Raw genomic sequence first — 26,067 nt, forward strand, 5'->3', positions numbered from 1 at the left:
ACACAGCCACCCCTTCAGTGGCAGCAGTTGTGCCCCAGTTGTACACTTCACAGCTAGATTTGCATCAAGCACATTCAAAAATACGCCATTCTTAACCGTCCCCAGGATGACACCGGGGTAGGTAGAAAAGTCTTTACTGATCCCAGCTCTGTTCATCTTGGCTCCTTTTAAAAAACACAGCAAGCAAGGGTTACTCCAAGCGGATTCTCCCTTTTTTCCAAAAATTGGGCCCCACACACACCCACCCCTTCAGTGGCAGCAATTGTGCCCCAGTTGTACACTTCACAGCTAGATTTGCATCAAGCAAATTCAAAAATACGCCATCCTTAACCGTCCCCAGGATGACAACGGGGTAGGTAGCAAAGTCTTTGCTGAACCATGACTTGTTCATCTTGGCTCCTTTTAAAAAACACATCAAGCAAGGATTACTGCAAGCGGAGTCTCTCTTTTTTCCAAAAATTGGGCCACACAGACACTAACCCCTTCAGTGGCAGCAGTTGTGCCCCAGTTGTACACTTCACAGCTAGATTTGCATCAAGCACATTCAGAAATACGCCATTCTTAACCGTCCCCAGGATGACACCGGGGTAGGTAGAAAAGTCTTTCCTGATCCCAGCTCTGTTCATCTTGGCTCCTTTTTAAAAACACTGTAAGCAAGGATTACTCCAAGCGGAGTCTCCCTTTTTTCCAAAAATTGGGCCCCACACACACCCACCCCTTCAGTGGCAGCAGTTGTGCCCCAGTTGTACACTTCACAGCTAGATTTGCATCAAGCACATTCAAAAATACGCCATCCTTAACCGTCCCCAGGATGACACCGGGGTAGGTAGCAAAGTCTTTGCTGAACCATGACTTGTTCATCTTGGCTCTTTTTAAGAAACACAGCAAGCAAGGGTTACTCCAAGTGGAGTCTCCCTTTTTTCCAAAAATTGGGCCACACAGACACTAACCCCTTCAGTGGCAGCAGTTGTGCCCTAGTTGCAAACAGGATGTTTTGATTTGCATCAAGCACATTCCAAATCCACAAGCATTTACTCTCCCCAGGATGACACAGGGGTAGTAAATTCCTTGTGGATCCATGACTTGTTCATTTTGATGAACGTTAGTCTGTCCACATTGTCACTGGACAGACGCGTGCGCTTATCTGTCAGCACACACCCAGCAGCACTGAAGACACGTTCTGAGACAACGCTGGCAGCTGGACACGACAAAATCGCCAAGGCGTAACTGGAGAGCTCTGGCCATTTTTCAAGATTTGAAGCCCAAAATGAGCAAGGCTCCATTTGCAAAGTCATGGCATCAATGTAAATTTGGAGATACTCCTGTATCATCCTCTCCAGCCGTTGACTATGTGTCAGACTTGTTGTCTCTGGTGGCCTTGCAAAGGATGGTCTAAAAAAATTATGAAAAGATTCCATAAAATTGCTGTTACTAGCACCAGATACGGTGCTACTGGTAAGGGTAGACTGTTGAAGATGACGAGACCGTCCCATATTTGTCAAGTTACAACTGGGAGATTCACTTCCTGCACCTGCACGGTTGTTTGGTGGAAAAGCCGAGCTAAGATCGAGTAACAGCTTCTGCTGATACTCCTGCATACGTGCGTCCCTTTCTATGGCTGGAATTATGTCACAAAATTTGGACTTGTACCGGGGATTTAATAGTGTGGCAAGCCAGTAGTCATCATCACTTCTAATTTTGACAATACGAGGGTCATGTTGGAGGTAGTGCAGCAAGAAGGCGCTCATGTGTCTTGCGCAGCCATGCGGACCAAGTCCACGCTGTGTTTGCGGCATAGAGGTGCTAACCATTTTTTCTTCCTCTGACATCTCCCCCCAACCTCTTTCAACTGAAATTTGACCAAGGTCTCCCTCATCCGCTGAGTCTCCCATGTCCATGGACAGTTTGTCATCCATTTCTTCATGTTCTCCTGCACCTTCCTCAACATTTCGCCTGCTACCATGCGCCCATGTTGATCCCTGTCCCCCATGGCTGCCGCGTTAGTGATGATGAACGTCTGGACCTTGGTGATGTTGTTGTGTCTTGCACATATGAATCCTCCTGTAGTTCCTCCCCTTCCTGTTGTCTCACCCCCTGACTCCGAATAGCGTTTAGCGTGTGCTCCAGCATGTAAATGACTGGAATTGTCATGCTGATAATGGCATTGTCAGCGCTAAACATGTTCGTCGCCATGTCGAAACTGTGCAGAAGGATGCATAGGTCCTTGATCTGAGACCACTCCATCAGGGTGATCTTCCCCACCTCTGCATCTCGTTGGCCCAGGCTATACGTCATGACGTATTGCACCAGGGCTCGGCGGTGCTGCCACAGTCGCTGTAACATGTGGAGAGTCCAATTCCAGCGTGTCGGCACATCGAATTTCAGGCGATTAACCGGCAGGCCGAAAGACTTCTGGACCGATGCAAGTCGCTCAGCTGCGGCGGTTGAACGGCGGAAGTGAGCAGACAGTTTTCGTGCCCTGGTCAGAAGGCCATCTAGGCCGGGATAGTGTGTTAAAAATTGCTGGACAACAAGGTTCAACACGTGAGCCATACAAGGCAAGTGTGTCACCTTGCCCAGGCGAAGGGCCGCAACCAGGTTTGCAGCATTGTCGCACACGGCCTTACCAGGCTGCAGGTTGAGTGGAGACAACCATTTATTAAACTCAGACCGCAGAGCTGACCACAACTCCTCAGCTGTGTGACTCCTATTCCCAAGAAATGTCAAGCTAAAGACCGCCTGATGCCATTGCGCTCTGCTGCCAGCATAGTAATGAGGGGTGCGTGATTCCTTCTGCGCAGTGCGAACGCTGGTGGCCTGACCAGGCAGGCTTGGGGCGGAGGTGGAGGACCCAGATGAGGTGGAGGAGGCAGAAGCAGTGGCGGAACTTGGACAGACAGAGGATTGACACACAAGTCGTGGGGACGGCAAGACTTGTGCAGCAGACCCTTCACCATCTATCACCATAGTTACCCAGTGCCCAGTCAGCGACATGTAACGTCCCTGTCCATGCTTACTGGTCCAAGTATCGGTGGTGAAATGCACCCGTTGACACACAGAGTTTCTCAAGGAAGCGGTAATGTTGTGTGCGACATGCTGGTGTAGCGCGGGCACACCTTTCTTAGAGAAGTAGTGGCGACTGGGCATCTGGTACTGGGGCACAGCGACAGACATAAGGTCTCTAAAATCCTGTGTGTCCACCAGGCGGAAAGGCAGCATTTCGGTAGCCAAGAGCTTACAGAGAGATAAAGTCAACCTCTTAGCTTTGTCATGGGTCGCAAGAAATGGCCTTTTATTTGTCCACATCTGAGGGACAGAGATCTGGCTGCTGTGTGTAGACGGTGTTGAGTAGGGTGTCCCTGGAAAAATGCAGCTTTGTGAGGAAAGTGCAGGCGTAGACATGATGTCGCCTTCATCCAACGTTGGTGCTATCGATGTCTGAGAGAGCTGTACACACGCACTTGTTTCCCCTTCCAAACCAACTGACGACCTACCAAGCAAACTGCCTGTTGCGGTTACAGTGGTGGAAGTTGTGCGTGGAAAACCAGGTGTGACAGCTGTCCCCACAGTCCTAGAAGATGAAGAGCGCGCGGATGCACTGGAAGGGGCAGGCGGTGGATGGTTCCCTCCGCTAGGCCGCATTGCATTACGGTGAGCTTCCCACTGGGACAGATGATATTTATTCATGTGACGATTCATGGAAGAAGTTGTCAAACTGCTGAGGTTTTGCCCTCTACTAACAGAATCACGACAAATTTTACAGATCACATAATTTAGGCGATCTTTTGCTATGTCAAAAAAGGACCAGGCTAGGCAAGGCTTAGAGGGCATGCGACCTGCTGATCCACCCCGACTAGTGCTCAGAGGCACAGTGGTGGCTGAGGATGCAGTTGTAGACGTGCTACCAGTACTCCTACTCTGTCCAGGAAGGCGCAAGGTAACTTCGTCGTCCGTTGCATCCTCCTCCACCGTCTCTGTTGACCTCCTCGAGGGCCTGACTGTGGGTTGACAGTAGGTGGGATCTAGAACTTCCTCATCAATTGTTGTGTTTGCACTCCCCTCACCCTAAGACCGAGCCTCTTCTTGCCCTGACCGAATATTTAAGTTGTCATCCCAATCTGTTATCTGCGTCTCATCGTCATGACTATGTTCCTCATTGTCTATAACAACAGGTGTTACAGTTTGTGAAAAAGGGTCAACATTATGCTCAGAAACTTGGTCCTCACGGCCTGAATCAGAGTCACAAAGGTTCTGGGCATCACTGCAGACCATTTCCTGGTCTGTACTCACTGTAGCTTGGGAGCAGACCTCTGATTCCCAGGCTATAGTGTGACTGAACAGCTCTGCAGACTCAGCCATCTCAGTTCCACCATCCTGTGCAGGGCGGATGGAGACTTCAGAGCTGGGAGAAAGCAAGTTTGATTGGGATGACAACTCAGAGGACTGGTGTTTTTTGGATGCGGTAGTTGAGGTGGCGGAGAGGGCACTTGTTGGACCACTTGAGATCCATTCAAGCATTTTCCTTTTTTGGCCATCATCTACCTTTGTTCCAGTTGTTCGTGTCCGTAAAAAAGGGAGCACATCGGATTGTCCACGGTAAGTAGTAGACATCTTACTTTTGCTGGAAGATGGTCTATCTTCAGCAGATGTTAATGGAGCATTGCCACCTTCCCCACGGACAAACCCTTTTTTTCCTTTTCCAACACGCCTTTTCCCCTTTTCACCAGCATCTGTCATTTTGCCACTCATTTTGATTGCGACAAGATTGTGCACTTAAAATGTGGTAGTAAAAATTGAGAGGTGGTGTAGATTTCAGCGGTGGTCTAGCTTTATTAACAGCAGAATAAACAACAATAATTATCCCTGACAATGCAACTACGGCCCTTAAACTGGCAGCAGTGTTTGCTAGTATAATGGCTTAGTAACAATGAGTTTGAGTGTGCAATGCAGGCAGAGGTGCTGCAAATATCATTGCACTAGTGGGACAATACAGAAGTCCAACAGCCACGTTTAGGATGCCACTAAGTTCACTCAGTGTTTGCTAGTATAATGGCTTAGTAACAATGAGTTTGAGTGTGCAATGCAGGCAGAGGTGCTGCAAATATCTTTGCACTAGTGGGACAATACAGAAGTCCAACAGCCACGTTTAGGATGCCACTAAGTTCACTCAGTGTTTGCTAGTATAATGGCTTAGTAACAAAGAGTTTGAGTGTGCAATGCAGGCAGAGGTGCTGCAAATATCTTTGCACTAGTGGGACAATACAGAAGTCCAACAGCCATTTTTATGATGCCACTAAGTTCACTCAGTGTTTGCTAGTATAATGGCTTAGTAACAATGAGTATGAGTGTGCAAAGGGCAGGAGGGTACAGTGGCAGGGTTGTGGGTCTCTGGGTAGAGGAATGGAAGCCTGCCTTTCTATCCCTCCTAATGGGGAAATGCAGCGAGGAAATCCCTGAACTTAGCTACACAGACGCTGTCATCTTGTGTAGCTGTTAAACTCTGTTTTCACGGACCTGTCATCTATGGCTCTGACCCTGCCGGTATTATCCCTTAAAAGGACTGATAGAAACTTCTATCCCTATTCTGTACAGCGCTGTGTATGGAGCGTACACAGCAGTATCGGAGATAGGAGCTGCGCCAGTGATGACTGACACCAAGGACGCAGAAGGCAGATAATGGCGTGCTGGAGGAAAATGTCCATTTTTATAATGCAGGGACATGTGACATGGACATCCTATCACACATGCCGTTGCTTCTCTGGCTAAAAGTCCACTTAGCTGTGTGTGTCTGGGATTGGCTGACATGCTGGCCCTCCCCACTACATGCGCGCGCTTAGGGAAGGAAGACAAGGAAAAAAAAAATGGCGATCGCCATTATCCATACAGCAGTGATCTGAATGCGCTGTTCCCGCACACTATACACTGAAATTTCATAATAGTGTGAGTCACAGAGTGACTTACACTATTACAGCGGAAAGCCAGCTAGTAATTAGCTGGTCTTTTTGCTGCTAGAACCGTTCTCGAACGTATCTAGAACTATCGAGCTTTAGCAAAAAGCTCGAGTTCTAGTTCTATCTAGAATAGCCCCCAAAATCACTCGAGCCGCGAACTGGAGAACCTCAAACCGCGAACCGCGCTCAACTCTAGTCCGGACCTGTGTGTGATTGAAAATGTATGGCTGTCCACCAGATATCTTCAGTTGAAGATTCCTTCTTGAAAGCTAAGGCGGGCTTTGCACGTTGCGACAGCACAGGCCGATGCTGCGATGTCGCACGCGATAGTGCCCGCCCCCGTCGCAGGTACGATATCGTGTGATAGCTGGCGTAGCAAAAATTATCGCTACGCCAGCTTCACACGCACTCACCCGCCCTGCGACCGTTGCTCTGGCCGGCGACCCGCCTCCTTCCTAAGGGGGCGGGTCGTGCGTTGTCGTAGCGACGTCACACGGCAGGCGGCCAATAGCGGCGGAGGGGCGGAGATGAGCAGGATGTAAACATCCTGCCCACCTCCTTCCTTCCGCATATCCTACGGAAGCCGCGGTGACGCCGGTAGGAGATGTTCCTCGCTCCTGCGGCTTCTCACACAGCGTTGTGTGCTGCCGCAGGAACGAGGAACAATATCGGACCGTCGCGTCAGCGTAATTATGGATTACGCCGACGCTGCAACGATGAAACGATTACGACGATTTTGCGCTCGTTAATCGTATCATCAAGGCTTTACAAACTACGATATCGCATGCGATGCCGGATGTGCGTCACTTTCAATTTGACCCCACCGACATCGCACCTGCGATGTCGTAGTGTGCAAAGCCGCCCTAAGTCCTACGTTCACTGGTCTGTACAAAATGATCACCATTATTAATCCAGTGGCATTTTGTATTGAGATACTGCAACCACGCAACATCAATAATGTTTTTAACAGGTCATTGCTCAACAAATACGTCATGTTTTTGGAGCTATCACCCTTACCACTGCCCCCAGTTATTGTTGAAGGTAATTCAGAGTTTTAAGTTGCAAGAATCATGGATTCTTGTTTTTTAATTGTTGTATCCAATATTTGGTACACTGGAAAGGTTATGGCCTGGAGCAAAGGATGTGTGTACCAGCATTGAAGTTTAATGCCAGTAGGTTGGTGCATTTCTTCCATGAGTCTCATCTGGACAACACTGGTCCTTAGGGTCCAGAGGCCCTTCATAGAAGGTGTAGTATTGTTACAAGTGTGGCAATGCCACATGGGATCTCAGGGATTCTGGGTTTAAAATGTCACAGCAAATTGTGGATCACAGATCCGCTGTAGTGCTCACTCACCATTCACACTGTGATTGAGAATATGTAATTCTATCTAGCACTGAAGAGGTTAAGGATCATTTCTATCCTGCAGTGTTCTAACAGATATTTGCAAACTCAGCTGCAGCCACTCCCTTCTGGTATAAATATCGGCTCCTTCCTTCTCCCTTGGTTGGCTTTAGCTCATACCTTAAGCTGAAAATGTTGACAGAACTCGGCATTGCACAGCTGTGGCATAATTTCTATTGCAGCTGCAAAGTTTCTTACTCAAGAAATCTTGGTGTGCTTTTTGTTGTGTCTTTCCCCTCTCACTTGTTTTACCTACTGTTGTCGCATTGTAATGGAACAATAGTGTCTCGCTGGCCTTCACTAGCTTAGGGTCAGCAAGGTCCTAAGCATGTGATCACCGCATGGGGAAGGACCCATCTAGGGACGTTAGGGAGTGCAGGGTTCAGCGTCGGATGAGTGCTAGGAGGTGCTCCCCTCTCCCTACCGCGAGAGCTCACCATTGTATTGTTTTGTTAGTGTGTCAAGTGGGTGGAATCGTTCTTCGGGGGTCCTAACCTCCCCTAGCCTGACTCCACCCTGGGGTTTCTACTGTGTCGCTCTGCTCGCCATAAATCCTCTCATGCCCAATCAGGCAACAAACTTGCAGTTACAGCATGACAATAGTTAAAATCCATATCTGTCAGGCAGGCTTTGGAGTTCATATTTGAAATCAGGGCATTCAATGTAGTATAAAACATGTTTTTTTCCCAGTAGTAAAATCATTGTTGTGCTGTGTAATTGCTAAATACCTGCCTGTTTTGTACGGCTCTGTTCTTCACCAGAAAAGAGCAGTCACGGACACTCCTGATAGCGATTTAGCAGCTTCCACTGATGTCACGACAACAGGATGTCAGCTTCTTTACCGCTCTGCTCTGTTGAATGGGTGGGACAGCTAATGTCACGCTGATTGTCAGCCTGCTGTCCGTTGCCTAACTGGGGGATACAGCTGTCAATCACCATGATGCCATTAGTCATGCCGTTTTGACGTGGAACAGCTGAATCTCCAGCAGGAGCAGTCAATCACCACTGCTACCACTGTCAGGTAGTTGCCTCTTTTAGAAACTACCTGCCTCTTAGTTTTTTGACAGTTTGTAAAAATAAAAGTGTCCCGGCCATTAAGACTGACAAGTCTTGCGTCATTAAAAGTATTATAAGTAAAGTATATTGTTATTTGTTTACCTATACTAAATCCAGTAAATCAAAATTTAAACAATTAAAAAAATCCTCTGTGGTACCGTTTAGGTCCATCTACTTTTATACATGGACATAACACCCAAATAGGCAGATTAATAAAAAATTCCACTATTTACAATACATTCTATCATTTATGGTTAAAAACTAATATATACAATGTGAGCAAAAATCATTCAGTTATTTACCATTATTATTTCTACAGGTTATTTGATACACGTTACAGCATTCGAGAAAACGGGCAACTCTTGACCATTCTGAGTGTGGAGGAAGGTGATGATGGTGTTTACTGTTGTCTGGCAAAAAATGGTGTTGGAGATCCAGCAAATAGCTGTGGAGCTTTGCAAGTGAAAATGAGTAAGTGTCAGTGATAATAAAAATGAGTTCAGTCTGCGCCAACAGTTGTTCAATCCTTAAAACCCAATTAGTGAGCCTGTCAGTCCTTGAATGCTTTCAAAACACCTGAAATTGATCCAGCTCTGCAAATGTGTGCATCGAGCAAGAATGGATTCTCTGTTGCTTAATTTGTTTTTAGAGATAATTTGGCAGAATTACAGGGCGTGCATCAACAATTTAATTTTAGTTACATTCATTAAATGTACGTGTGTAGAATGAATATTTTAAAAAAAAACTCTTCCCAAGCATTCAGAGGCAAAGAAAGGGGTTCAGCTCATGGGGGAAATATCTGAGTGGACCCCTAATCATAGATATAGGGGAACCTCAATAGATGGCAGCACTGTTACTGGCGATCAATCTCTATACAAAGACCAACACTGATATAGTAGTAAATATCAGTCCTGCAGAACATGTAAGAGATTACAGCACAGTTACAGATTATGACTTCTGGTCCAGACCGTTATGACAATTTCTTCCAGCTAAGACTCATCTACAGAGATTACAACAAAGACACATTTGACTTCTCAGATTTCCAGCACCGCCCTATATTTTCCCAACCTGCAAAAACCCTTCATACTACTGACACCTCACTCACTATTGAGCCACTGCTGTTGTACGAGTATATGTCCCAATCACTGCACCAGCTGTTTGGCACAAGAGTACTTGACTGGAATGAGATTTCTGGAATACCACACGAGGACCATGCCACTTTTTTTTTCGCGAAGAGGCATGCACCTCTTCATGAATCAGGAGCGTCTGACTTCAGCATGCTACTTCATGATGACCAGGTGATATCCTATCCTTATATGATTCTTCTTCCCAATAACACAAATATTATCTTTCATAAAACCCCTTCCAACTAACTATATTCAGGTACAATTGAAGACCCAATTTTGTGCAGCAAAGCTAAAAATTGATCTATAGAAATTAAGAAATGCTGTTTTATAGTGACTATGATAAGAAATAGAGTAATAGATTTTCAATAGTTTAAAAAAGTAAGACAATTTTTAAAAACATGTTTAGAATAAAATAATTTTCTGAAGTTATATTCACTTTGGACTCGTCAAATTACACACTGTTTTTACATATTTATTTATTCATTATTTATTCACTTTATTTTTACTTCTTTTAATTTCTTTATGTGACGCCCCTGCGGTAACCAGGTGTCACAAAACAAGGTAACATCACTGTAACATCTAGGGTCCTACATAACTGTGCCAGTCAGTACACACACAAGCCCACCAGTCCACTTTTAGTCCAAAACCAGGGTGGGAGACTCCCATAGAACCAGGTGACAGGGCTGGGCACTGTGAGCTAACAGGCAGCCAACTGGGGAGGGAGACATCAGACCTGGATGAAGAGCGAGTGGCCGGGGCGGGGGGGGGTGGCAAGGGAGAGAGAAGGGAGAAGGAAAGTGGTTGAAAGGAGTCAAGAGTGAAGAGTCTGAAGTGAGAGGAGTAAGAAGGAGAGTTGTCAGTAAAGGTGTCAAGACAGACAAAGGAATCTTGAGACACAGTGAAAGTAGCAAAGACCCCGCCACGACCTGGGTAGAAACAGTAGCCACTCAGGGGAGAAAGTAGCTGGAGAGCGAGAGATCAAGCTCCAGGGACAGTGGAATCCTGTGGAAGTAGAAATCCAGGGCTCCCAGTACTTTGCACGCACAGGGTGCAGATCCCAGAACAGACCGGAACTTCAAAGCCATCTGTTAACTCTGCCAGGCGGGTGGGTTTCCAGGACTCATCTGCCACCACTAGCGTCCGAAGCATCAGCAGCAAAGGGAGGACCGGGACATATTCCCTTAAATAGTCCAAGCTGCCTGCAGCAGGACCCAGACACCAGGAGGACCTCCAAGTGTTCCACACACACACATGAGTGCATCAGGGGGCGAGTGGCACCAGCTTGGCTGGCACAGGGACACAGGACTCGGGCACATCTGGGATCCAGCACGTCCCCAGGGTTCGAACCCAGCTGTAAGTAAAAGCGACCAAACTGCACTCCCCTGTCTGGACTGAGTTATTTTCCTGCGCATCCACGTTAACCCTTACCTACCCCTGGGTACACTTTTACACTTTAGTCCTTGATTGCCGTAAGTTGAATTACTTTTTTGGCTTTTTTTTCCATACTATCTGTATGACAAATACTTTATTTAATTTTTAGAGTTTGTAAATTCTTTGTGCATGATCATATTATCATGGACCAGACACTTCCTGTCATATTGACATTCCATATTTATAATTAATGAAAAGAAATTACTTTATGCTGATGGTTATAGTTATTCCTTTGTTTTTAATTCAGTTTTTAAAGCACTTTACAATTCATTTATATTTTAGAACCAAAAATTACCCGCCCACCAATGAATGTAAAGCTGATAGAAGGAGTTAAAGCAGTCCTGCCTTGCAATAACCTGGGAAATCCCAAACCATCTGTATCGTGGATTAAAGGAGAAAACGCTGTTAAGGTGAGCACTTGAGTATACAATGATAAATACATTTTCATGATAAATCATGGAGTTACTAAACATTTATTGAAACACAGTCTTTGTTGTATGGGTTTAATTTTGGGAAAATAAAACTTATAAATGTCGATATTCCAAGTTTCTTTTTTCTTGCTAAGATTTTTGTTTTTCTTGGAGCAGTGTGAAATCAAACCTCAAAGTGTAGAATTTGCAGTATTTCAATATGTTATAAATTAGAATGATAGCTAAACTTTGGTACAATATTTCATTTTAAAGGATTATTCCCAAAATAGCAAGTTATCCACTATCCATAAGATCTGACAGCTTAGAACCCAATGAGCCTAAGGGGCACTTTGCACACTGCGACATCGCAGGTGCGATGTCGGTGGGGTCAAATTGAAAATGACGCACTTCCGGCATCGCATGCGACATCGCAGTGTGTAAAGGCTGGATGATACGATTAACGAGCGCAAAAGCGTCGTAATCGTATCATCGGTACAGCGTCGGCGTAATCCATGATTACGCTGACGTGACGGTCCGATGTTGTTCCTCGCTCCTGCGGCAGCACACATCGCTGTGTGTGAAGTCGCAGGAGCGAGGAACGTCTCCTACCGGCCTCACTGCGGCTTCCGTAGGATATGCGGAAGGAAGGAGGTGGCCAGGATGTTTACATCCTGCTCATCTCCGCCCCTCCGCTCTGATTGGCCGGCTGCCGTGTGATGTCGCAGTGACGCCGCACGACCCGCCCCCTTAACAAGGAGGCGGGTCGCCGGCCACAGGGACGTCGCACGGCAGGTGAGTGTGTGTGTGAAGCTGGCGTAGCGATAACTTTCGCTACGCCAGCTATCACCACATATCGCTGCTGCGACGGGGGCGGGCACTATCGCACTCGGCATCGCAGCATCGGCCTGCGATGTCGCAGTGTGCAAAGCCCGCCTAAGAGTGGTGTTCTGGAACTTAAGCCTGCTTTACACGGTACGACCGATTGTGCGATTTCACAATCAATCGTACCCGCCCCCGTCCTTTTTGCGTCACGGGCAAATCGCTGCCCATGTCGCACAAAGTTAGTAACCCCCGTCACACATACTTACCTCTCGTGCGACCTCGCTGTGGGCGGCGAACGTCCACTTCCTGGAGTGGGAGGGACGTTCGGCGTCACAGCGACGTCACACGGCCGCCGGCCAATAGAAGCGGAGGGGCGGAGATGAGCGGGACGTAAACATCCCGCCCACCTCCTTCCTTCCACATAGAGCCGGCGGCGGCTGCGGGAGGCAGGTGAGCTGCTCATCGTTCCCGTGGTGTCACACGGAGCGGCGTGTGCTACCACGGAAACGATGGTCAACTAAATGAAACGATATTATGGAACCTAGCGAGCAGTACCCGACTCACGATTTGTGAGCGATACTGCGTCGCTAGGAGGTGTCACACAGGCCGGCATCGCCAGCGATGTCGGATGTGCGTCACAAAATCCGTGACCCCGACGATCTATCACACGATAGATTGTCTGGTGTAAAGCAGCCTTTAGAGTGCCTACCCTGCGCAACCCTATATTAAAAGGAGCAGAAGTGTAAAAGCTCAGCCTATGCTCAATTCATTGGCTATGCACTGTGCAACCTGTTAAGAAGCTGTGGTCAATAGAGAGCATGTTCATTCTGTAACACTATAGTCTCTGGGTCTGCCATAGATCAAAGGCTATGATATCCAACCAGATGCCATATCTTATATTTAACCTGTCAGTATAAGGACTCATGCATGCCTATCATGCCGAGCCCAGAAAACTGCATGGACTTGCCACAGCTCTGCCTACTGCTTCATATATTTTTATGAGATTGTCATCCAGTTCATGTATTGTAGTCTTAAGGCCGCTTTACACGCTGCGATATCGGTACCGATATCGCTAGCGTGGGTACCCGCCTCCATCTGTTGTGCGACACGGGCAAATCGCTGCCCGTGCCGCACAACATCGCCCAGACCCGTCACACTACCTACCTTTCTGGCGACGTCGCTGTGACCGGCGAACCGCCTCCTTTCTAAGGGGGCGGTTCGTTCAGCGTCACAGCGACGTCACAGCTGCGTCACTGAACCGCCGCCCAATAGAAGCGGAGGGGCGGAGATGAACGGGATGTAACATTCCGCCCACCTCCTTCCTTTGCATTGTGGCCAGGAGGCAGGTAAGGAGAGGTTCCTCGTTCCTGCGGTGTCACACGGATCGATGTGTGCTGCCGCAGGAACGAGGAACAACCTTGTTACTGCTGCAGTAACCATTTTTGAGAATGGACGCCCATGTCACCGATGAGCGATTTTGCACGTTTTTGCAACGATGCAAAATCGCTCATAGGTGTCACACACAACGGCATCGCTAATGCGGCCAGATGTGCGTCACCAATTCCGTGACTCCAACGAGTTCCCATTAGCGATGTCGTAGCGTGTAAAGCCCCCTTAAGACTGGATCGAAATCCACAGATGCCTGCGTGAGTTCCAACAGTAACTAGCTAAGATAATACACTGCGCTATATAAACAATAATGTATTATTTATGACAAGAAAGAACTGCATGTTTAATTTTCCTTGTAGGGCAATACATAGCGTAAAAAATAGAAACTGCTAAAAACAAAAAAAAAAATCTTTAAAAAAAAAAATAATTCTAGTTTTCAAGAGAAAAAAAAGTAGTTTCAACTAATGAAAAAAACAAATGCCCCAAAAAAACAAAAGACAAACATTTTATATTGCTGGATTACTAAAAAAACTATTTTATTACTTAATTTCCATGGTAAACACTACAAAAAACACTGCCAGAATGTCTTTTTTTTATTCATTCTGCCTCACAAAAGTATGAAATAAAGTTATTGAAAAGTCGTGAGCATCACAAAATAATACCAAGAAAAACTTTGTTTTGTGCATTTCACAAAACAGCAAAATCTTACATACCATAGCTACATCAACAGAAGAATGCTAAAGTTATGGACCATAGTATATGATTACGAAAAAAAAGATTTTCTTTCACAAATGGATTTTTTTGTGCAATTTTTTTTTTTGTGCAAAATATTTTTATTCTGAAGGATCAATATAAATCTGTCAATTGCATTGAATGGAAGAACAGCAGAAATGCAAATGTAACAAAACTTAAAAAATACCTGTATATATGTATATATATATATATATATATATATATATATATATATATATATATATATATATATATATATATATATATATATCAGGTATCACTGTACTCATAGTGACCCAAATTTATTTTATTTATCAACTGAAAAATTGATGCCAGAATTTGCAGGTTTTGTTGAACTACTTACATAAAATTTGGATAAAAATTGTCATAAGTCACAACTTAATCTTTTTCTACAAAAAATAAGCTCTCATAGAATTGGGAAAAATATGGGTCTCAGAATATGGTAACTAGTGATGGGTGGATTCCCAGATAACTGGGACCGGCAGACCTAACCGGATTTAAAAAGAAAATTGGGTTATGGCCTGCAATTGATCCCAGATATCTGAGCAGACGTTGGTCCCAATATAAGTCTATGGGGACCAGAGTGCAGTGACTAAAAATGGTGGTAGAAGGGATAAATTGATAGAAGCAGGTGTGCTATACTTACTAAGGTTCCGGCGCAGCAGTAACTGCTCCTGTGGCCGCTCATTCACTTCCGAGGCTACTCATTAGGTTCATGCATATGCACTGCTTTCCCCACCCACCAGCATCTGTGACTGATTGCAGTCAGGTGCAGTTTGGGGCAAGGTATCATCATAACTTTATCCTGAAGGGTCAATACAAATATGTTAGTTACACTGAAAGGGTGAACAGCAGAAATAATCTGGTTGTTTAAAATTCAAGCTTGCCTCCTTTGTCAAGTTTTCCTCAAAAAAGTAGAAGTGCAATAAATTTAATAGCTGCTAATCACAGATATTCCAATTGCCATGGGAAAAAAGTATATAACACTCTGACGTGTCGTAGGACTGTTGTAAGCCAAACCTTGCAGAAACTAACAGCCCATTTAGTAACCCAGTGCACTAACAGACTTTTAATTGTTTTATCTTTTCAAAAAGTGAGCCAAATATGATCCCTCTTAATCATTTGTGATCAGGCAGATCTTTCTGTGCAGAATACTGTCTTAGGCCTCTTTCCCACATCCGTGAAAAACAACGCACGTTTTTCATGGACGTGTCAAAGGTGCGTTTTGTCCTGCGTGAGCCGTGTTTATGGGCTACGTGTGTTCTCCGTGTGTTATCCATGATAACACACGGAGAACGGGAACTTTCTACTCACCTGTCCCTGGTTTTGCTGTCCGTGGTGCTGAACTTTGGTCTCCGGTCCTGCCGACTCCCCGCTGCTGCAGCTTCCGGCCGCAGTGAAGTGAATATTCAATTAGCATAATGAGCGGCGGTCGGAAGCAAGTGACAGCAGCGGCAGAGACTGCAGGGCTGGAGGAGGTGAGTAAAGGTTTGGTTTTCTTTCTCACAGACACGTCTTCTCTCTAGTGTGTGTCACACGGAACACATCCGTGTGGTCCGTGTGTGTTACGTGTGACACGTTCGCATTCCGTGTGACACCCGTCATGCCGGAGAGAAAACGGACATGTTGGCGTGAGAAACACACGGACACATGTAAGTACGACACACGTTCCGTGCGCAAATACTTACATGTGTCGGAAACCATAGGAATACCTAGGTTTACGTGTGTACGTGTCTCTGGTACATGAGAAAACTGCCAAACACGTTCCGGAGGCACGTATATGTGAAAGAGGCCTTAAACTGATGGTGTTTCTGTTAGAAGTAACATTATCATACGGTAACTGAGACAAACTGGCAAAGGAGGCCACTTTGGTCTGTTTGGTAATACTATTGCAAGGACGGCTAGTACAGAAAGCAGAATGTGACAGCAGCCTGCAGTAACTGAGTGATGTGTATGGTTGTCAAATTGAACTAGTAAAACAGCTGTGCAAAAACAGACATGCACAGTTTACCCCTGCATGACCTTGGATGTACTGGAATATCCAAGGTCATGTCTATCAATTTGATGTTGGCTCGAATGGTGATCCCGCATGTTTCACTGCACATGTCGGCCAATCTGATGAGTTTTAAAAGGGCGCCAGTATAGGAGGTGAGTATATACTTTTTTATTTTACCTGGGGGAAGCGTGGATACAGAAGGTGTTGTCCTAGCAGTGGACAATCCCTTTAACTGTTACAGTTTGTAGATATGAGTAGTAGTTTCTTTCTGTACTGTATGATTTCACACTGTTTTCTCTATCTCAACTCACTCATTTTCCATGTTGTGATGTTGATAATAATGGTTGCTATATATCCCATGTAAAACAGTCCATTCTTCTGAGAGGTGTGGTCTATAAGAGATGCAATACATACATGGTTCTAAAACAATGCTAATTATATTAATAATACTTACTCATCACTAATACAATCATAATTTTTTTATGCACATTTATCTATAGAAATGCTCAACTGTTCTGCAGTTATATTGAGTGTCAATAGTATCTATCAGGCGTTATCGAGATCTATTGCACCCGGGACCCCACTTCATTGCTTCCACTGATATAATTAGGGTCTCTAAAGAATTTCCATGATGATGCTGAAGAAAAATTACATATTTGGTTCCACACTGATATTGCTGCCATGCAGTAAGTGTATAGTGGTAGATACCAATTCTGCAGAATGTATTAAAAGATATAATAATAATAATAATAATAATAATATATCATTATTACAACTAACAATCTGCTTTATGGGGTCAAACATATTCCCATCTTTTTCACATGTGCCAGACTGACATGACTACTTCTTCCTGCAAGGACTCATCCGCTGAATTTACAACAATGACACATTTGATTACTCACATTTTCAGTAGAGATGAGTGAACCTGAAAAGTAAAGTGCTTGTACCAAACAGAGACTTTACTAAAAAATCTGAATTTTTGTGCATTACGTTTGCTATCAACTCCCTCGAGCATCATTGTTCTCGGGTACACTCGGTGCTCATCCCAATGTGAGCCGCTTGCAGACTCTGAATACCTCTCGCTGGGGTAGCAACAACATTATTGGGTGTATTGTGCACCAAACAAAAAACCCATCTGCATGTGGGTGGAGACCTGAACTGCTCAGGCAGTAAGTTCCAAGGGGGTTCAGGTCAAGTTCAGGTCCCAAACCAATTTTTATCTAAAGTCCGGCTGAACCCGCTGAACTGACTTTCAACGGGTCCGCTCATCTCTAATTTTCATAATTTTCATCTATTCCCAGTCAATACAAACTCCTCATCCTGCTGATATCTCAATGCTGAGCTTGTTGCTGCCGTATTTCTCCTCATTATTGTACCTTCTGTGTGAAATGTTTAGAGTGCCCCACTTAGTGCCCCACATAATAATGCTCACCAATGTGCATCTTACACAGTTAAATGCCTCCTTTTGCCAGCTGGATGATAAAATGTTGCTATAGTAAATATTAATGCCCTCTGTGAAAGCCCTAGAGTAATGTCTTCATGGTATGATCCCCCACAGCTCTCGACAACTAGTATGAGGCCCCAAAATAGTGTATGGTCCCCAAATTGCCTAATGTCCTCCTCAGTCCTCTAACAAGTATTGACTGACAAATCCACCGTCACTATAAGGTGGACCAATGTGGCAAGATTATCATGTTAGGGCGCCTACAGGTTAGGGCTGCCAGGTTGATTATATCACTACATCGCTTTGCCTGCATCAGGACTTTGTTCTGCATTATTCTGCCGCTCTGTATGCCACAGGCCTATAGCTACCTACAGCCCACAGAACGGAGAGTGGTAGGACAAGAAGATCATGTCTCTCTGCTCTAAAGCAGGAATATTCTACAGGCCGATACAGTTATAACTGGCAGTAAGTCCAGGTGGGCCCTTCCTTGTACATGGGCCAGGAGCGATTGTACTCTCTGCTCCTTGGAAGCTAACCTACTGTTGTACAGGCAGTTAGTGTATTGTTTAACAATCACACATTTTGTTATTTTCTGTATATATAGTGTGCTTTAGCTATATACATTTATTTGATGCATAACTTACATACTCTACAGCATATTTTCTTCAAAAGTTGAGAGACATGGCATGGAGCTAAGGTGACCTTTCCCATTTTACCATAAGGGGTCAATAAGTGTGTAATCTCAATTTTGGCAGTGTTTAAGTATTATAACAACAGGGAACTTATTTTGTTTAGTTTCAGTCACTCTACAGTAGTTAAACTGTCGGTAATGGACACATATGAAAAGATCTATCCAAGTAAAATAGGTTTGAATGTTTTTCAAACTGAAGTTAATTGAATGTACTATATTTATGAAAGGTCCATCAAAGGCCTTACTTTACTGCCAGTACCTGCCCAGGAGGAAGCCTCCATCTTCCATCCTGTTTCACCAATAAATGATCATGTTCTCTTTTCTGTCTATGCATTGACCATAATTGAGGAAGTGGATGAATTAGCCAATTTCAATGGACACGTTGGTCACCTAATATGTAAAAGACCCTCTAGGCTTTTTGTTAAAGGGAAATGTTTGGGGGATAAAAATCTGGCAGTTCATTTTCCATTTTTTTTCTTAGGGAGATAGCCCACTAGTTGGTAAACTTTAGAAATAGAGTCTGGCAACAGTTTATTTCTCTATTCCTACTGAGAGCATATGCATGCTTGACCAAGACTTATATGCATTTATATGGGGGTCAGGAAAATAGATATCAGCCAACAGTCATGTGATATGTACGGCAAGCCCCATTTGCATAGTTGTGATTGTGTAATTGTAAATTTTAGGTGCCACGAACCATTATTTTGAAAATATCCTATAAAAACTATAGGAAATATAAATGCCTATAAAGTATAGGAATCTACAAGAAAATGTTAGCGCGGATCTGGAACCAAGAGTTCAATTAAAAATATGAGTATTGTAAAGGTACAAAATAATATAAACATGTCGACAAAAAGAAAAGATTAACACCACGTGACAAAAAAAATCCTTTCATGATTATCCAAATATAAATATTCACATTCCTTATCATATGCTACTTTAAACATGAAGTAGTTAAAAGTTAATTTTAGTTACCACTATGAGGTTCCGAGTTGATATATTATTAATAGTTTTCAGTACAGAAAAACTGAGATTGTACAATAATTATATTGTTATGTGTTGTATTTGCAGGAGAATGCTCGTATCTCCATCTTAGATTCTGGCAGCCTGAGAATTCAGAAAGTACAAAGAGAAGATGTGGGCCAATATCGTTGTATAGCTAAGAATAGCCTTGGAACTGCAATTTCCAAACCTGCAATGCTGGAAGTGGAAGGTAACCTTCACTTTGTTATACAAAATCAAGACCTACTGTACATTCAAAATCCAAAACTGAAATAAGTTGCATATTCTATGGAGTACGATGTGTCAGGATAACGGCATCACAGCTCTTTATGCTATTAGAGAATCTTTATTTTAAAGGGGTTGTCCACTGTTAGGAAAACCCCTTCTGATTCCACATGTTTCCCTCAGATAAAATAATAAAGACTATACTCACCTCCAGTACCAGCGCTCTTCCAGCGGTATCCAGGATCACAATGCTATGGCTAATCTGACGGAGAGCTGCATCCAATTAGCACCGCCTTCCTTCACTCAAGCTTCAGACCAAACGAACGATCAACAGGAAGTGAACGCAGTGGATGTGCTCTCCTCCTGTTGATTAGCTTATTTGGTCTGAAGGTGGGGAGAAAGAAGCCAGCGCTAATTGGAAGTGGGCCTTGCATGACATTACAACCCAATGTGAGCCCCAGAATCATGATCTCGGACACCGCTGAAAGGGCGCCAGTACATAAGGTGAGTAAAGTCTTTATTAATTTACCTGGGGTGACATGTGGAATCAGAAGGGATTGTCCTAGTAGTGGACAAACACTTTAATGAATTTGGAGTTTACTGCCTTCCCAGACTGATTACCTTCCAGTTATTATGGGTAGCAGTCATTTGTATCAAGGGTTATATTGAGGATATCCAAAGCAAGCGCTTTCCATGTTCTTTTTTAGGGTAGTGGAAATAGCCAAGTCAGTGACTGCCTTAGACTACCTTAGATGTGACTGAGATAGCAACATGGACAAGGTCTTCATTTCCTTCATCCAGATGATATTGCCAAGTATCTATAGAGGAAACCCTGTTTCAATTTGCAGGACCTGGTTCTCCTGTCATGGCAGTGCTGTGTGCCTGTTGGATGGAAGCCCTGCAAACTACCTTCTATCTACCAGCATCTGCAGCTCTTCCTTTGATTAGAAAGCCTGGTACAACAACACATGGGTCAATTTGTAATGATTATATTGAGCCAGGCTAGCTAATCAAAATAAGAGTCAGGAATACCATAAGGTAAAAGGCGGTTCTCATGGCACCAGTCATATGGCCACTGATTGCTGATCTGGCCACGGGACTGAGTCCTGTGAATCCTTTCACACCATGTCTAATAAATAGATGACTTTAGCTTAATTAAGATCTACTAGATCTTCCAGGTGGTGAACATACCCCTTCAATATGAAAAAATATCATATGCCTCATGCATCAAAACTATCTTATTTGACTCCTCTGTGGACAAGAGTGGCATTTTAAGCTAAAGCACATGATGTGTAAAGTGAGCTGGAAAGTTAAAATATAATCTTCAACTGGTTGTTCGAGTAAACAAAGTTATGTTGCCCTCTGAGACAGTTTGACACAACATCTAAGATTTTTTGTGCTGGAAGTGAATTCATAAATGCAAAGGTGGTAAATGGAAACTATTGGCCTAACATTTAAAGATGTTTTTCCACTATACCACCATACTAAATCATGTCACATGACTAGTCATCATTATCTTTTCAGGAGGACGTCCAATTTTTCTCAGAAACTACTCTCAAAATTGAACAGTTGTCAATGACTCTGTGCAGAAAATAAGCTGATAACCTAGTAATGCAGACTCTTCTTCCATGGATTGGTGGGGACCCCAGAATTTGAATGTCCAACAGTCAGTTAACGCCTTCACCCCTGGGCGATTTTTCATTTCTGTTCTTTGCTCCCCTTCTTCTGAAACCTGTAATTTTTTTATTTTTCTGTCAATCTTGCCAAATGAGGGCTTATTTTTTTGTAGGACGAATTACTTTTTAAAACAAAATATGAGTTTTACCATATAGTGTACTGGAACACAGCAAAAAAGATTATAAGTGCGGAAAAATTGCAAAAAAAGTGCGATTGCGCAATGGTTTTGGGGGTATTTTACTCACCCTATTAACTACATGGTAAAACTGATAAGTTGGTGTGATGCCTCAGGTCTATACCAAAAATGTATAGGTTTACTTTTAACTAAGGAGTTGAAAAAATTCAGAAGTTTGTACAAAACGCACTTTTTGCGTCATTTTCCGTGCCCCATCGCATTTTCATTTTTCAGGATATGGGGATCAGTGAAGGCTTATTTTTGTATTTTGAGCTGACATTTTTAATGGTACCATTTTTGCACAGATGCTATTTTTTTATCAACTGTTTGATCGCATTTTGCGCAAAATTTGCAACAATCCAAAACCTGAAATGTTGGCATTTGGAATCTATTTGCCGCTATGCCATTTACCAATCAGATTAATTGATTTTATATTTTGATAGATCGGGCATTTCTGATCTATGTTGCAATACCAAATGTGTATATTTTTTTATTCTTTTTCACCCTTTAATTTTCAATGGGGAGCATGGAGTGATTTGAACTTTTAGGTTTTTTTAGTATTTTCTAATTTTTTAAAAGCTTTTTTTACTTTTTTTTTTTACTAGTTCCCCAAGGGGGCCATAAGGATTAGCAGTCTGATCGTTGATTTATTTCTGTTGATCAGAGCTGCACAGCTCTGATTAGCAGAAATGCTGCTCTCCTGTCACAGCCACTGCTCTGCCGACTGTAACAGGAACTACATCATGATAGCGACAGGAGTCATCACATAACCCGTTGCTATCATGACAACCATCACAACCCATGATCATATCACGGGGCCTCCGATGGTAGTGGGGAAAGGCAATTTCCCCGCCGCGGCTATTTAAATCATGCTGATCTAAGGGCTAACAGGCACGGGGGGATCACGGATCCACCTGTGCCTGATAGGCGCACATGTCTGCTGTTCAAATCAGCAGATATGAACAGGGTTTGCCACTGGCTCACCACAGCAGCCGACGGTTATCACCCCTTCATGATTTAGGATGTATTGGTATGTCTTCAGTCATGAAAGGGTTAAAAAAAATTTGCCATATTTATTGCAGTACAAGTTGGAAAAAAGTAACAGCTTGCAATTTGTTTCTGAGGGACATACAGTGCCTTGCAAAAGTATTCGCCCCCTTGATTTTTTTTCAACCTTTTCCCACATTTCAGGCTTCAAACATAAAGATAAAAATGTAAATTTTATGGTGAAGAATCAACAACAAGTGGGACACAATTGTGAAGTTGAATGAAATATATTGCTTATTTTAAGCTTTTTTAAAAAGTAAAAAACCTCAGTTTTTCAATTTAAATTTATATCTTTATGTTTGAAGCCTGAAATGTGGGAAAAGGTTGAAAAAATCAAGGGGGCCGAATACTTTCACAAGGCACTGTAGATACAGCTAAAATAATGCTAATTTTTTAATGAAAGCCTTGCTCCCTCAAGGAGATTGACAACAACCATGATCTCTCAAGCCAAAATGTAGAATATGGTTAATCTATGATGTAAGCCTACAAATACAGTTCCAAGAGAAAAATACAACAGATCTTCTAAATCACTTGAGGCCTACAAATCACCCACTCAATCACAGTAGGCATTATGCTCTAACTTAGGTGCTGCCATGTAAAACGAGAAAACAGAGCTGTACTGTACTGAGGGCTGTTTACACAGTAATAAGTTTGCCAAAGCTAATAAAAGTGCTTTGTAAAAGGACTGAATAATCGTCTTCTATTGTTTTGGTTTCTCCAAGCAGTAATGAAAATGCAAATGTCTTATTTATTCCTGTGTCGCATATTTTTAGTTTCCCAGCACTTCATCTATTTCAAAATGTCATGAAATCACAATCGGGTAGTGTAAATTTCACTATTTAAGGCAATGAACTTATTCAAACCATTTTTTATCACAATTTACTTTCAGTAAAATAGCGTTAAGGAATTATTCCTATCTGATCTTTGGAATAAAAAAAACTAAAAAAAAATATTATTTTAAAAGTGTACGAAGTATATGTGCTGCCATTTGTTTCAATACAGCTTAATGAAAAATAATACAGTTTCTAAAATTTCCTTCATTCTATGTATTCCACGATCAGCTGTGAGAAGTTTTATTGAAAAGTGCAATAATTTAGAACCACAGCAACTCACCCAGAATGGAGCACGCGATGTAAGGTTCCAGAGCAGGGACACCAAATGCTGAGATGCATAATGCATAAAAGACGACAACGCTCTCCCAACTTATTCATTGCAGAAATTTATACCTCCTCTTGCAATAGTATGAGTACAAAAGCGGTGTACTTGGAACCTCATGGCGTGGAATTCCAACCCAAGCATGTGCCTGCAAGATTTACATCACACAGCACATTGACAATTGTCTGATTCAGAAGTGTGAAGCACTGCTAGATTCTATACCAGTGAAAATCTGTTCTGTTGAGTATTGCATCTTGGTTCTCTATCTTGTGGTCTGATGGATGAGTGTGGATTTGGTGAATGCCAGGAGACCGTTACAAGCCTTACTGTATTTTGCCACCTGAAAAGTTTGGTGAATGAGAAAAAATTATTTGGGGTTCTTTTTTAGAGGTTGACTTAAACCCTTTAGTTCCATTGAAGGTACATTTTAATTTTTCAGCATGCCAAGAGATTTTGGACAATTGTAATCCTTAATAGGAACAACGGTAAAAATGGAAACTGTAACTTTGAGGTGGGTATTTGGGATTAATAAAAACCTACTTGGAATCAAAAACTCTTCATTTCTGCAGCACATCCCAATCCAATTCAACATAATAGTTTCCCTTTTTGCCAATATACTTTTAGAAGAACCATTTCCTCCATCCACGGGGCAGCAGCGACAGCTTTCATGCCTACATGCAGTTGAAATGAGATGTTTACATACACTATCTACAAAGTTACATATCCATGTTTTTCTCACTCTCTGACATGAAATGAGAATAAACCTTTCCTGTTTTAGGTCAAATAGGAATCAAAATTATTTATATTTGCAGAATGCCAGAATAATGAGAGAGAGAGAATGTTTTAAGGCATTTTTATTATTTTCTGTAAAGTCAAAAGTTTACATACATTTCATTAGTATTTGGTACCATTGTCCTTAAACTGTATGACTTGGGTCAAATATTTTGGATACCCTTTTACACACGTCTCACAATAGTTGGTAGGAATTTGAGCCCATTCCTCCTGACAGAACTGGTGTAACTGAGCCATGTTTGTAGGTCGCCTTGCTTGCTCCTGCCTTTTCAGCTTTGCCAATAAATTTTCAATACGATTGAGATCTGGGCTTTGTGATGGCCACTCCAAAAAAAAAATTGATTTTTGTTATCCTTAAGCCACTTTGTAATCAGTTTGGCAGTATGCTTCTGGTCATTGTCCATTTGAAAGACCCATTTCTGCCCAAGCTTTAAGTTTCTGGCTGATGTCTTGAGCTGTTGCTTCAGTACTGCCACATAATCTTCTTTCTTCATAATGCAATCTATTTTGGGAAGTGCACCAGTTCCTCCTGGAGAAAAACAACCCCACAACATGATGCTGCCACCCACATGTTTCACAGTTGGAATGGTGTTCTTAGTCTTCAAAGTTTCTCCCTTTTTCCTCCAAACGTAATGATGGTCATTATGACCAGACAGTTCTATTTTAGTTTCATCAGACCACAGGACATAGCTCCAAAAATTAAGGTCTTTGTTCCTGTTTGCATTTGAAAACATTAATCTGGCCTTTTTATGTTTATTTTGGAGTAATGTCTTCTTCCTGGCAGAGTGGCATTTCAGCCCATTTTGATACAGTATTCGTTTCACTGTGGCTAATGACACAATCTTATCAGCTTCCGCCAGCATCTTCACAAGGTCTTTTGCTTTTGTTCTTCGGTTGATATGCACATGTCTGACTAAAGCACGTTAATTTCTGGTGCACAGAACCCATCTCATTTCAGAGTGGTATGATGGTTGGACATTCCTATCTTGCTTATACTTGAGCATAATTGTTTGTACAGATGCATGAGGCACCTTCAGGTATCTGGAAATTGCACCCCAGGATTAACCAGACTTGTGCAAATCCACAATTCTCTTCCTGATATTTTGGATGATTTCTTTTGACTTTCCAATGATGATACCCAACGAAGCAGAGTGTTTCAGCTGTGCAATAAAATACATCCACACGTGTGTTTCTAATTAACTCAGATGTTGCCAATAAATCAGAAGCTTCCAAAGACATGACATCATCATATGGACTGACCCAGATTGTTTAAAAGCATACTACTCTTAGTGATGTAAACATTTGACTGTGCAGAAAGTAATAAAAATGGCTTGAAACATTCTCTCTCTCTCTCTCTCTCTCATTATTCTGGTATTTGGCAAATATAAATACTTTTGCTTCCTAATTGACATAAGGCAGGAAACGTCTATTCTGATTTCATGTCATATAGGGAGAATAGCATGCAGATGTGTATTTTTAGATAGTTTATGTAAACTTCTGGTTTAAACTGTAGGTGTTGT

At 43.0% G+C, this 26,067-nt stretch overlaps 1 protein-coding gene across 1 annotated transcript in view; it reads left to right on the top strand.

Moving 5' to 3' along the window:
* The window catches only part of MUSK (muscle associated receptor tyrosine kinase), a 343,556-nt gene that overhangs the window by 112,297 nt on the left and 205,192 nt on the right, over positions 1 to 26,067 (top strand). Inside the window, exons 3-5 of the mRNA XM_075316181.1 lie at positions 8,731 to 8,882; positions 11,252 to 11,379; positions 19,546 to 19,687. Coding sequence (XP_075172296.1) covers positions 8,731 to 8,882; positions 11,252 to 11,379; positions 19,546 to 19,687 — 422 coding nt within the window. The remainder of the gene's footprint in view (positions 1 to 8,730; positions 8,883 to 11,251; positions 11,380 to 19,545; positions 19,688 to 26,067) is intronic.

This window comes from Anomaloglossus baeobatrachus, chromosome 1, assembly GCF_048569485.1.
Source record: "Anomaloglossus baeobatrachus isolate aAnoBae1 chromosome 1, aAnoBae1.hap1, whole genome shotgun sequence".
Taxonomy (NCBI): Eukaryota; Metazoa; Chordata; class Amphibia; order Anura; family Aromobatidae; genus Anomaloglossus; species Anomaloglossus baeobatrachus.